The sequence below is a fragment of the Lytechinus variegatus genome, chromosome 2 (assembly GCF_018143015.1).
Source record: "Lytechinus variegatus isolate NC3 chromosome 2, Lvar_3.0, whole genome shotgun sequence".
In the NCBI taxonomy this organism is placed as follows: domain Eukaryota; kingdom Metazoa; phylum Echinodermata; class Echinoidea; order Temnopleuroida; family Toxopneustidae; genus Lytechinus; species Lytechinus variegatus.
In genome coordinates, this window is record NC_054741.1 from 73,601,625 (window position 1) to 73,614,578 (window position 12,954).

The 12,954-nt window shown below is 34.3% G+C and overlaps 1 protein-coding gene across 5 annotated transcripts in view; it reads left to right on the plus strand.

The window, feature by feature from the left end:
- The window catches only part of LOC121408970 (mediator of RNA polymerase II transcription subunit 15-like), a 36,526-nt gene that overhangs the window by 21,085 nt on the left and 2,487 nt on the right, over positions 1–12,954 (plus strand). For 3 of the 5 annotated variants that reach the window (XM_041600717.1, XM_041600720.1, XM_041600721.1), the window contains 9 exons: positions 555–653; positions 3,170–3,223; positions 6,094–6,170; positions 7,248–7,393; positions 8,267–8,446; positions 9,370–9,509; positions 10,457–10,677; positions 11,362–11,540; positions 12,388–12,486. In XM_041600717.1, the coding sequence (XP_041456651.1) occupies positions 555–653; positions 3,170–3,223; positions 6,094–6,170; positions 7,248–7,393; positions 8,267–8,446; positions 9,370–9,509; positions 10,457–10,677; positions 11,362–11,540; positions 12,388–12,486 (1,195 nt within the window). The remainder of the gene's footprint in view (positions 1–554; positions 654–3,169; positions 3,224–6,093; positions 6,171–7,247; positions 7,394–8,266; positions 8,447–9,369; positions 9,510–10,456; positions 10,678–11,361; positions 11,541–12,387; positions 12,487–12,954) is intronic. The other 2 variants (XM_041600718.1, XM_041600719.1) reach the window with 2 other exon arrangements.

Here is a 12,954-nt window from a genome sequence, read left to right on the forward strand (position 1 = left end):
AAAACTTTTATCGCTACAATAACTGCCATTGATTGAAAACTTATCATGAGTAACAACCGTGCGAAGTGGGTCACTGGTTATGTTATTAATGACTGATTTTTTTTTTTTTAATTAGTCTAGTGTTTTTTAATCACAGGATCTGGATATTTTTTTGGGGGGGTCCCATTGCATAAAAATTTGCTATTGTGATGACTGACATTCAATCGTAACTTCCATGGTAACAATTATCAACAGTCATTCAAAATCAAGAATTCCTTGAAAGTTAACATTGGATGGCAGGGTTACCAGAATAGTAGCTTTTTTGCAACATTTTCAGTCATGAAAGTCATACATTCATTCAAATCTGAAAACTTAGACAACAATTTAACACCCTCTGGGGGTTAATCTTTTTGTCATTTAAATGTGATCAACTCTGGATGTGGTATTGAAATTAATAGACATCATCAAAGGATAAACTGTATACTTTGCTTGTGGCTTTTAGACACAGTCTGGTTTTTTTGTTGTTGTAATGCTTGTATATATGTATGCATCTGTATCATTGTTTTGTGTGGTAGAGCCCTATGGTGATGCAGGCCCAAAAGCCCCAGGCCCCGATACCGCCCCGGTCTCAAGTACCCCGCTCCTACCCAGTCCAGTCCACCCCACCCATACAGGTAAGGCCATGTACGGAGTGTCACTCTCCAAGAACTGTAATATGTATCTGTAGGCTCCTGTTACTCTCTATTATTCTTGCAGGGGTTCTACGAAAAGTCCATATCTATCAGTATTCTTTTTGTCATTTATTTCCACGATATTTTATCTCAACCTCACACCCTTGCCCTGAATTGTAACCTTAACTCTGTCTTTGTATTAAGTACCCTTCTCTGTCCAAGTCTGTTCCACTTGCAGTTAAAAGCATGAATAGATTTCATCAACCTATTTGCTGAAGCAAGCTCATTTTTTTTCATTCTAACCCTGTCATACCCTGTGTTTTCTCTTCTTGAGTTTAGTATTTCAAATACTTCAATAATTATTATCTATCTAAATACATTAAAGGGATCATTTCACTTTGCTCTAATGTTTAAAAAAAACCTTAGTTTTGTTCTTGGAAATGGCTAAACATAAAGTTCAATAGACTTATTAGATTTTAGAAAATTGGGCATAAGCTAAATGAATTTCAGAGACGGCTGTGAAAATCAGGCTCATAAATTGCTATTTGTATCTAATTTATAGTTTTTAATTGTATATTGTGGTGTGTTTCAGGGTTTTTAAGGATAAATACAAGCACTTGAACATATGTTTCCTCTTAGTTTGAGATTTGTTTTAAAGATAAATTCCAGTTCTGGTAACTATCTCAAAATGACTTTTTACAGAATCTAATATAATGACCACACAAGTGTCTGTTTGTATGAATAAAAAATATGTGCCAAAGGATTCTGGAAGAAATTGTGGAATTGCTGAGAAATAAGCAAAATAAGCGCAGATTCAGTCACTTCCGTCGGGTCTTTATTCCAGCAATAATAATACACTGTCCCACGTGTGCCTATCTGTGTTGGTGATCTTCATTGTGAACATTTTTAAGCATAGATTTCAAGATTTCACAAAGTTCAGTTTATGTAACTGTACCAGATCTAGATCCTCGATTATATACTGACAATTAAGCCTGGTTTTACAGACTTTCTCATAAAATCAGCGTTTACTGCAACTACTGGCATTTCTCTTTCTCACAAAGTGAAATGGTTCCTTTAAGTCTTATACAGTACTAACTTCTTCTTTTTTTTACCTGTGTACTGATAGATACACCAAATAGTATATTTTTGTGTGCACACAATTTTGGAGTGTACTTCCTCATTTAGAAATGTTGAATTTCTTCTCTTATCTGCTGTTGTTTTGCTGTGAGTTTGCATTTTAATCTTGACTTCCAGCTTTGCTAATGTGTTTTATTGATTTAACCTTGTTTTCATTCCTATTTAACCATCTATTAAGAAATGATTGAGATTGGTGTTAGTATAAATTGTGATGAGTGTTTCAAAATGTTTTACTTTTTAAGAAAACAAGTATTTATCTAGAGCTTATTTTTCAGAATCACTTTTCACATAATTTTCACTGACCACTAACATACTTTATTTTACGATGATCTAACAATCTTTTCCTTTAAACACACCATGTACAGTAGTTTCATTTTTAGGTATCACAATAGTACATGGGGATTCTCACATATTTATTGGACAAAGATGACTGCATCTTATCAGTAAAAATATCATTTGTTTTGTTTTTTAAAAACTAAACGGTGATACTCCTTGTTCTTTGAATCTACAATTTTTTTTAGATTAGAAGAATTATTTTTTCAAAATCTACAATATGATATTATAAATTTGCCCTTTATCGCTCTTCTGTTTATCAAGGTTATTTTGAAACATAAATTCTATGGATTTTTGCAATAAATAAATTACATAAAATAAAATGTAGTTAGTTTTTCCAAATTTATATATGCCAAAATAAGGACTATATAAGTGTCTTTGAAAAATTTGACCACGGTGAGTTAACAATAGACTTTCAGGAGATCATCAACTAAAGTGATTTTGTTTGTCCTGTATGAAATCAAATTAGGCATTTGTTTGTTCTACTAATCAAGGGGTTTGGTTTATGATAAGAGAACATTTAGTTGAGTAAGTTTAAACAACTTTAGTTTAAATCTGGAGGTAATGATATGAAGGCAAGAAATGATGATAGGGTTTGTTTGAGCAATTGTCCATTTCTTTATTAAGATGATAGGAGCCAGATGAACATTAAGAAGCACAGAGAGTGCATGTAAAATATATTATCTTGTGGTTTAGTAGTCACCTTTTAACAAGATCCAGGGTTCAAATCATACTTTGTAGCTACTTGGCCTTGTATAATCTGATTAAACCCCAACCGTCATTAACTTTGGAAGGACATTAATCTTCATTGCATAATGTATCTGCTACTCTCTAGACTAAAGATAACACACTGCCCGTATCCTGCTTATTTGTCGATGGAAAGAGCTTTATATCTTCAAAACACATTAGACATAAGTAATTTCTCACTATTCTATAAAATGGATGATGTGTGAGCAACTGTGTTGTCGTGGAAACGAGTGAGGTATGTTTTCAACTCAATGCCTATTAACTGCATTCATTCTTCAATCTGCTGCTTTATACCTTTGCAGTCTAGGCCACCCATGTCTCCTTATGGTGGCTATCCCTACATGATGTCCCCTCAGGTGTGTAATCGTGTCTTAACCAGTTAACTATTTAACTAATTAACCATTGCTTGTTAGCTGCAGGTTTGTATGGAAGCTTGTTGGCCTGTGTATGTCTGATGAATTTTGTTGGAAGTCATGGGTATCATGCAGTGTAGTGTTTAGCCAGGTCTCGTCATTGTTTCTTGAATTCATTTTTGTCGGGTAGTAATGTATAAAGTAAGTAGGAATGGCATGGGGCCCCTCTCTCACTTACCACCCCCCCCCCCCTCATCTCACTGAATGTACCTGTGATCCTTGGCTTGTTGCCCTCACTGAATACATCTCTCTTAATATAAGAAAACATATTAAATTGAATTTCATTTTATCCATGCACAAGTTTGATAATGCCTGTTAATTAGTAATTGACCATGGATTTTTCCTTGCATGTGACACCCCCTTTTAAATAAAAAACAGAACTGAATACCTGTATTTTCATTTTTTTCTATTATGAAAAATACAATTATTACATTATTGATCCATTTGCCTATTGAATAGATAATAAAGTATGACTGTTGTTGATTATTAATACACATAAAAACTATTTGTAATAACTATTATGCACAGACCTAAAAACAAGCACTTCAGTATTTTGATATCATTTATCAATTTCTTTCATCAAAAAGCTTTTGATCAATATACTATGCATATGATTTAAAAAACATATCGTCATGGTTATGGAAGGAGTTGTATCACCACTCTTGCATTGTAACATTTCTTTTGTAAATAACTTTTTGATGTTCTCTTAAAAACAATTATCAAGCATGTATTTAATTTGTATTCCAGGGCAACATTTCAAAAGAGTTTTCGACAAGTTCAGTGATATTTACCACAGAATCATTGCTTTTTCACTGAAGAACTTCACTTAATTTGTTGGTGTCTCACAACTTGTTCGTGATTTTAGTAAAAAAAATTATGACCTGGTGTGGAGTATTTTTAAAAGTCTTCATTTTTTTAGGTCAGCATTCATTTTGGCCATGGAATGAAATGGTTGATCATGAAGTTGAGTGTTCATTGTCATTGAATTATGAGTCACCAGTCATCACATTTGTATTGTTGTTAATACTGATAATTGTATCATAAATGTAACACCAAGGAAGTTTCATAGATTTACTATTTTGGGTCTGCTCATTTCGCAAGTAAAGCTTTCCACTATAAAAAATTGGTTAGGCAGTACAAATGTATCAGTTGGTAAGATAGATGAAAAATAACTACCCATTTGGTTTTAGTGTTTGTATACATTTGTATACATTGTATTATGAGAAGTGAAACTTTCATGAACCACTCCACATTTAAACAATGTCTTAAGTTAAGCACTCACATTCATGGTGGTTCATTTGTCATTATGGATGTAAGTCTTTGTGTGGGGTTTTAACACTGTTATCATTGTATACTTTACATTTTTTTTACCATTAAACATGAAAATCCAATACATTTTCTATGCAATTTTGATGAATTCATTTTCAGCTAAATTTATTAGAATATGTAAGCCATTTAGCCAATTTTAGATATAAAAAAAGTAAAAAAAACTAAATGTTTTTGAGTCATTAAGATTAAAAAATAATGTCATGCAAAGATTCCTCTTATTTATTGCAGAATTTGCAAAGATGTGCAAATTTTGATGTGATACAACTTTATATCTAAAATAAGCAATCTGAGCATGTTTTAAAATAGTATTTCCACAATCATTTCTTTGGGATATCTTTTCTTTTTTTCATTCTCTTCTATTTATTGCAAATGAGTAGTCATTATTTCATTAGTTTTTTATTAGTCTCACGTTTATAGATTTCAATTTGACTGTTTTACTGTATTTATATGTTTCTTCTTTTTTGCATACTGCAGTCTTTTTTAAAATTGTTTCTAATCGCAATAAACTGGGAGTAATTTTCTTTTGGAACATTCAAACATATTCTGATGCACCTTGGCATGAGGCCACATTTAGCTGTATTAATTAAGTAGGAAAGCACAGATTAGCTACAGATATCCACATGAAGTTGTAATGAAGACATTTTGCTATTTGTCTGTTTTCCATTAGTCACAGCAATGCATGACTAGTGTATGTTGCACTTGGTCACTGCATGCTGCACTTGATGTATTCCTAGCATATGTAATTTCAATCAATTTTAATATGCTTTGGTGATTACAATGTTGCACATTTCTTTGATTTCTGCACACGTCAATACAGCTGCACAATGTGTGACATTTGTACTTAACCAGTTTACCTTCATTTTTGTCACAGTTTGGAACTAGTAATATTCATTAACAGGTCACCATGATATACATGGAAATATGATCCCTAAGCATTTTTTTTCTTGGGCGCTCCCCTAATGAGCTTTTTTTTTTACATAACTTGTAAAAATGATTCAATTTTTTGTCAAAAAAAACCTTGATAGTATTATAATTATTATTTTTTGTTTACCTTTTAGCAATTTATCTTTTGATAAGGTTGTTGTATTTTTCTTTGCAGTTTGTATAAAACCAGTTAAATAGACTTGCATGTTCTTTTATCTTCTTCTCCTCCCCCTTGTTCTCTTTCTCCTTCCCCTTCCCCTTATCATTTTCCTTCCCTTTCCCCTTCATCTTTTCCTCCTCTTTCTTCTTCTCTTTTTCTTCCTCTTTCATCTTCCCAACCTCAAAGGAATATCATTAGTATGATACCATGTTAGATACAAATAAAGCACTGTAACAAATTGATGTAAGATTTCCATTTAGTGAATTGTATTTGGGAATATACTTCATTTCAAAATCATCTATGAAATGCCATCCTATTCCAAATTAATCCTTGTAAATCCATCGATCTTACACAATGTCCTGGATTGTCTCTGAACCTTTCTTTATATTTTGGATTTTAGTCTGTTGTGACAGATTCCCCAGTGTACAGACAGCAGCCATCACCGGCTCAGCAAACACAGCAAGGATCAGCTCCAGGGTAAGAAAGCTAAAGGTTGCCATAGTGATGATGCTGTTGTTATGGTGATGATAATAATACTGTTATGCACATTACCAAGTGCTCTCGTATAAAAGATTATCTGTCTGATGATGATTTTGGAATAGTTTTGAAATGATTGAGCCATACTGATAAAAAAATAAAAGATTGGATAATTTACTATGTCCTAAAAAGTATGCCCCACTGAGTAGTGTGTATTATATTGGATTCTTCTCCTTTGATAACACCTGGGGGGTGTTTCACAAAGATTTAAGTATGACTTAGAGTCGCACTTAAATGTCTTGTTGCGCGCAGTATAAAAGGCATGACAGCATGGGTCAGATCATGCCAAGAGGACGCACACTACTGCGTATTGATCAATAAGATTGCGCGTTGCATATCATGTACGCGTCAACATTTAAGTGCGACCTAAGTCATACTTAAATCTTTGTGAAACACCCCCCAGGTCCATCCCCCAACATTATAAACACATGTTATAAAGTGCAGAAACAATAGATAATTTGTAAAAAAAAAAAGATATATTACTAGAATTATTATGTGTAATTTGATTTCCAATAAATGAATGTTATTAAGGAGTGCATTATTAAAACATGAAGGTCTGTTGTATAAGTTGGTGGTAGAATTTTGCAGATGTTTTTAGCAATATATGATCTCACTCCAATATGATGAATCTTTTGGAAAAAAATTGCCATGCCAGAGAGAATCGCCATGTGTGATTTTAACATATTGCATACAAATGTAAGCATCAGGGATGCAAGTAAAATCAGGCCTTGTGTTGATAATGCACTTATTGCTTTTAAAGGAGAGACATCTCTAATGGTTGATCTAACCATATAAAACATTTAATGATCAGTTGACAGAAGAATGGACATGTTAGAGATAATGTTATGTAGGACTTCCTAACAGAGAGTTTCAGAATACTGTTATGACATATTGATAGTTAACTAATATCTTGCTTTTAATAACAAGATAAAAGTTACAAAAAAAAAAGATATAGCAATTTTCAGAATACCATCCAAGGTTTCTATTTCCAGTGTTTCTTGTCCTATCTTTACACAGATCTAACCCCATGCATTCACCAGCCAGCTATTTACAACCATCACCCTCCCCTCAGGGTCTCTCTATCCCCTCTCCAGCTAGTGCAGGATCCCAGAGAGGAGGCCCTCCCAGTGTACCTTCACCCAGCAGCACACTCAATACCCCAGGTAAGAGGGGTGGTCAGCATTTTAACGTGTGAGGGTGGAAATCTTTTGGAAATTGGCACTGTTAGTCATTTTCTTTTGTGTGTGTGGGGGGGGGCTTTACTAATTCAGTGTCATCAGTGCTGGGGTCACTCTGGTCTCTCCTCCCAATAATTTTTTTTTTCAGATGATGGGAGCATGGTGAATGCTAAGTATTGTACTGATGTTCATTCTACCCTTTTATTACGAAGTTGGGAATGTGAATGTACAATGGTTTTTGGTGGACCTACAGTAAACATCCTTTCCATAGGACTGGAGCAGTGTTCAGTTTAAATTAGGTATTAGGCAGGGACACTTAGTCAGTGTGAGACCACAGGTGTACTTATATTGTATTAAAGAGAAATGCCAGTAGTTGCAGAAAACACTGATTTTAAATGAGAAAGTCTGTAAAACCAGGCTTTATTGTCAGTATATCATCGAGGATCTAGATCTGGTACAGTTACATAAACTGAACTTTGTGAAATCTTAAAATCTATGCTGAAAAATGTTCACACTGAAAATCACCAACACCTATAGGCACACGTGGGACAGTGTATTATTTTTGCTGGAATAAAGACCCGACGGAAGTGACCGAATCCGCTCTTATTTTGCTTATTTCTCAGCAATTACACAATTTCTTCCAGAATCCTTTGGCACATATTTTTTTATTCATACAAACAGACACCTGCGTGGTCATTATTTTAGATTCTGTAAAAAGTCATTTTGAGATCGTTACCAATACTGGAATTTATCTTTAAGATTAGAATTGACTTTGCGGATGAGCAAGGGTCATGCTTTAGTCTTTGCTTGTCTGTTGGATAATAGCGTAATAAAAAATCTCTTTGGTTCCTCTTGCAGGCAACCCATCATCAGTAGGGAGTGTGAACCCGAGCCCCGGGGGAGGGATGAGAGGTGGACCGGGGTCTAACCAGGGTCAAGCAGAACTGATTGCCTACCAGGAGAAGATGAGATACCTCTCAAAGTACATTGAACCCTTGAAGAAAACCATCATGGCTAACACCAACAGAGAGGACTCTGGTAAGGGTGGAGTATTGTTATCATTTATAGTTTCTTCATGTTAGGACCCCGTCTGACAAAGAATTGTGACCTAGGTCCCGTAACACAAAAGGTTGGCGATTAATCATACTCTTTATTTTCACAATTAATTGTACATTGCAGTGGATACAATCAGTCATAAAAACAATGTTGTACGATGATTGCTAAGTTTTGTGTTACAGGCCCCAGGGCGCACTTCAGGAAGTCATTGTCATTCCTAAACGGACAATGTGAATTATGGCGTAGTTGGCTCACTGGAGTTTAGTGTGGCCTGGAGGTCTAGTTTCATGCATCTGTATTACTGTTTACATGTCCCTTCTTATCTTGAACATTGTAGTAATTATTGCAAATGTTAAATTATTATTCATACATTGTACGCGCTTTGGTACTTTTGTTTTTAGCACCTCTAAATATCCATTATTATTATTATTAGGACAAATATGTCAAGGAAATTTTGTGTGTTATTCATGAGGCAGTGCTTAGGAGCCTGTTGCAGAAAGGGTTTAGGTTTTAACAAATTAGAGAATAAAATGCAAGTCTGAAATACATGCTTTGATTGGATGAAAATCAAGTTGCATTTATTGTAGTTGCAGGGGGGTTGTTTCACAAATATTTATATATGACGTAGAGTCGCACTTAAATGCCAAATTGAGTGCCGTATAAACGACAAGACTGCATTGGTCAGATCTTGCCAAGAGGAAGCACACACTAATGCATATTAATCAATAAGATTGCGCATTGCATATCATACACACGTCAAAATTTAATTACAACTCTAATTCATCTTTATATTTTGTGAAACACCCCCACCCCTGATCAGTTAGATATGAGCTGGGTAGGTTCACCACAAGGGTAGCAGCACATTCAACACTGGTTTCATTATTCTTGTTCTTGTTGTATATTAGGTGGTCTCAGTGCTACTGATGTAAATAAGATGAAGGGTCTATTGGAAATCATAGCTAACCCCAACCCAAACAAGAGACTCACACTCCAACAACTCAACAAATGTGAACAGTACCTTGAAGGATTTGAACAGGTGAGAAATGTACGTTCACATCGCATCGTTCTTATCCATTTTACTTATTAATTGTCTGTCATCCTCGTCAAACATTTGTTGTTAACTCATTTTAATTCCACTCTAATGTGTGATAAAAATTTGTGTCAGAGGATTTTTAGGAATGTGGAGGAAATTGGTGAATAGAAAGTAAAAGGAGTGAAACATATAGAAGAAAAGAGAAGTAGATAACTTTTTAATTGTAAATAACATCTTCACATATTTATCCTTTTTACATATATTTCTATTTGTTTTATCAGCTCATACTGTCGTTCATAAAAATAATATTTGCTAATGCTATATATTTTGTATTTTCAATGTATTAGTGTATTGTTAGCATGATTCATTTAGGAATTTAATTTTTAGGAAGGAATGAAACTTTGATTTCTTTAACAGATTCCTCATAATGCAAGGTGCTGTCAACCTATCAGAATTGCTTGTAGACTATTTTGTAGGTTAATTTCCATATTGGAAGTAAACCATGATTTTTTTTTTTTTTTTGGGGGGGGGGATTTTCATTGTTTGCTCATTCATATTGTAGTCTATTTGCAGTGTTATGTTCTTATGTTTATGCATTAGTCCTGTTGAATTCATTGTTTTGTCTTTTAACATGTTTCTCTACTCTATCATCACCATCTGTATACACTCTTATACACTTTATGTCTCTTAATCGTTTAAAAAGCTGAATGCAAGTAGTACTGTACATTATATTTCATCACTCCCAGCAAAAATATATTCGTGTGTTATAAACGTAAGTAGGGAGAAGACTAAAGATATGTTGCCAGATCTATATATTGCCCTTTCTCAACATGATTAAGTAGAAGTTGACGGGACTGATGAAATAGCTTGGAAGAAAATAACTGTCAACCACAGGTAATATAATAATGAAGCTGTAAGTTAGATTCCTTCTAGTGTACATCATTGTCATTCTTCTACAGCAACTCGCAACCGCCAGCTCATCTTCCTCTGCAATGACATCAACGACAGCTACGACAGCCAGCACGGCATCAGCATTGGACACAAGGATTATGGGGAAGACGAACATGTTTCAGCCTCTCTTAGATGCAGTGAAGGCTAATATTGATTCTCCTTATATCAACCATACCCTACAGAGGACATTTGGTCCTGCACTGACAACACTGCAAGGGACCCCATCACAGTAAGTTGATTAAATGATACGTCTTCATCATCATAATCAAATCAACATACCCCAATATTTTAGTATTGTATTCTTTTCTGTCATTCTATTTTCACTTTATTTTTTTATAGCATAATACCCCCTTAATGATGTTTCTGCTGTAATGTGTATGAACCTCAAGTGCAATATTCATTCTTACTCTTATGTTCTTATTTGATTACCTTAATTCTTAATTTGTAAGAATTTATTCTATTTTCTGTGTATGTATCAGTCTTCAGACTGCTTTTACAATGTCTCTCATATAGTAAACCAAATATGAATTGAATGAATCATCTCCATCATCATTATCACCGTAATTGTCATCCACCACCATAGCCGTCATCACCACCTTTATCACCACCATAATCATTATCATCGCCATAATTTACCATCAACATCACCTTTATCATCCATTTTATCATAAGCACAATTTTGTTAATATCAACATTGACATCAAGTATTTGAAATCGGCATTTCTCTCTTAGAAAGAGTAATTTCATTTGCATGATGTCATTTCAGCTTACGTGCACTCATGAACATGCACTCTTTGATATGCATAAATTAATGGATTTTAAGCTGGGATTGGAATCAATTATGAAAACTGGTTTTAGAACATTATTGACCCCAGTTATTGAATCACTATCGAATCCTATTTCTTCTCGTCAGCTTCCCATCTCCACCTGCCAAGAAGCTAAAGACAGAACATGAACGTAGCCCAACAACACAGACTGCTATTCCTAACATCATCCAGGGGGAGGTGGCCCGGCTTGCCCCTAAGTTCAGAGTGAACCTTGACCCCATGTTCCACACTAGTAGTAAAGATGTCCATCTCATCTGCAGATTAGGTAAGATATTGTATGAATAAAGCTTTTCTCCAAGTATCTGTCTTGTTGATGTCTGTGCATCACCTATAGCAGTAGGCACAAAAATGCATACGTAGAGATCCCCTTTCTTCAGCTCTCATATACATATATCAGGGCCACATCTTACAAAGAGTTACGATTGATCCAATCAATCTCAATTGTATGGAAATCCATCCATGCCATAATTTTTTCTTCAGGAAATTTGCACAATCTCCTTAGTAAACAAAGAGAATCACACTGAATCTTCAAGAGAATGATGAATGTATGATTATACATCAAATCTAGTAAATATTTTGAACACATTTGCATTTTAGATGTTGCTGTTGCTGGACATCCATAGTTGTGGTTGATCGATTCAATGGCAACTCTTTGCAAGATGGGTCCCGGATCTGTCACGTTATAACAAAGAAAGAATTCAGTAAATGGGAGAGGTTGTGTGAATCGTTTTCCTTATGCTTCACAAATTTTACTGAAAAGGAGTGCTCAAATATTTTGTTTTATATTACCATTTTACATTGATTAAAAGTCCTTTTAGTGTGCAATAATCAGAGAATAAGTATTAAATAGTTTAATGAATTTAAAAAGAAAAGTAATATAGTTAATAGTAAAAACTTGAAAATCATGGGACTGTGATAAAAATTATCCATTGCATTCATAAATTACATTAGGGTAATTTATATCAAGATTCAGCTATTTTGTTTTTGATAAGCACACTGTAAGTCTATTAAACCACCACACTTATTAAGAATTAAAAATTATTATTAAAGACATCTCAAAAAGAAGCTTTATTTCTGGAACTGACGATTTCGATATTCCCTTTTTTCCCTAGATGACAAGCACCTTCCAAGTGTTCCGCCAATCAATGTTGCCATACCAGAACAGTATCCAGAACTTAGTCCTAACTATGATGTCTCTCAACAAGAATACAGTGAGTCTAGCCATTAGTACTTCAAGAGTTTCTTTATTCATAATAGATTGGTATTTTCTTCTTTTGTTAGAGTAGGTGATGGGGTATACTGATTGGGAAGAGATTTTGTTAAAAACTAGTATGAAATTATTGTTATGGAATCTCTTGATGATACGACAGATGAGTAGTCATTTGTCACGATGGGTCCTCATGTGAGTGTGGAGACCAATTCACGATGCACACAGTCGGCTACAAGGGGAAAAAATCCAAACTGGGAATCTATTTCCTTCCCTACTTCTTTGACTGGATGGTCATAAAACATTGTTGAATTCGAATGGCATTAAAATAATTATCAAGAATTAGTAGCATGCAAAATAATCTAATTACATATATTGATGTCTGAAAAAATGAACAGCGCTCTGATATAGATGTTTTGGATAAGAAGTCTTCTTTTGAGCCTGAATATTTGACCTTTTTCATTGTTTATAT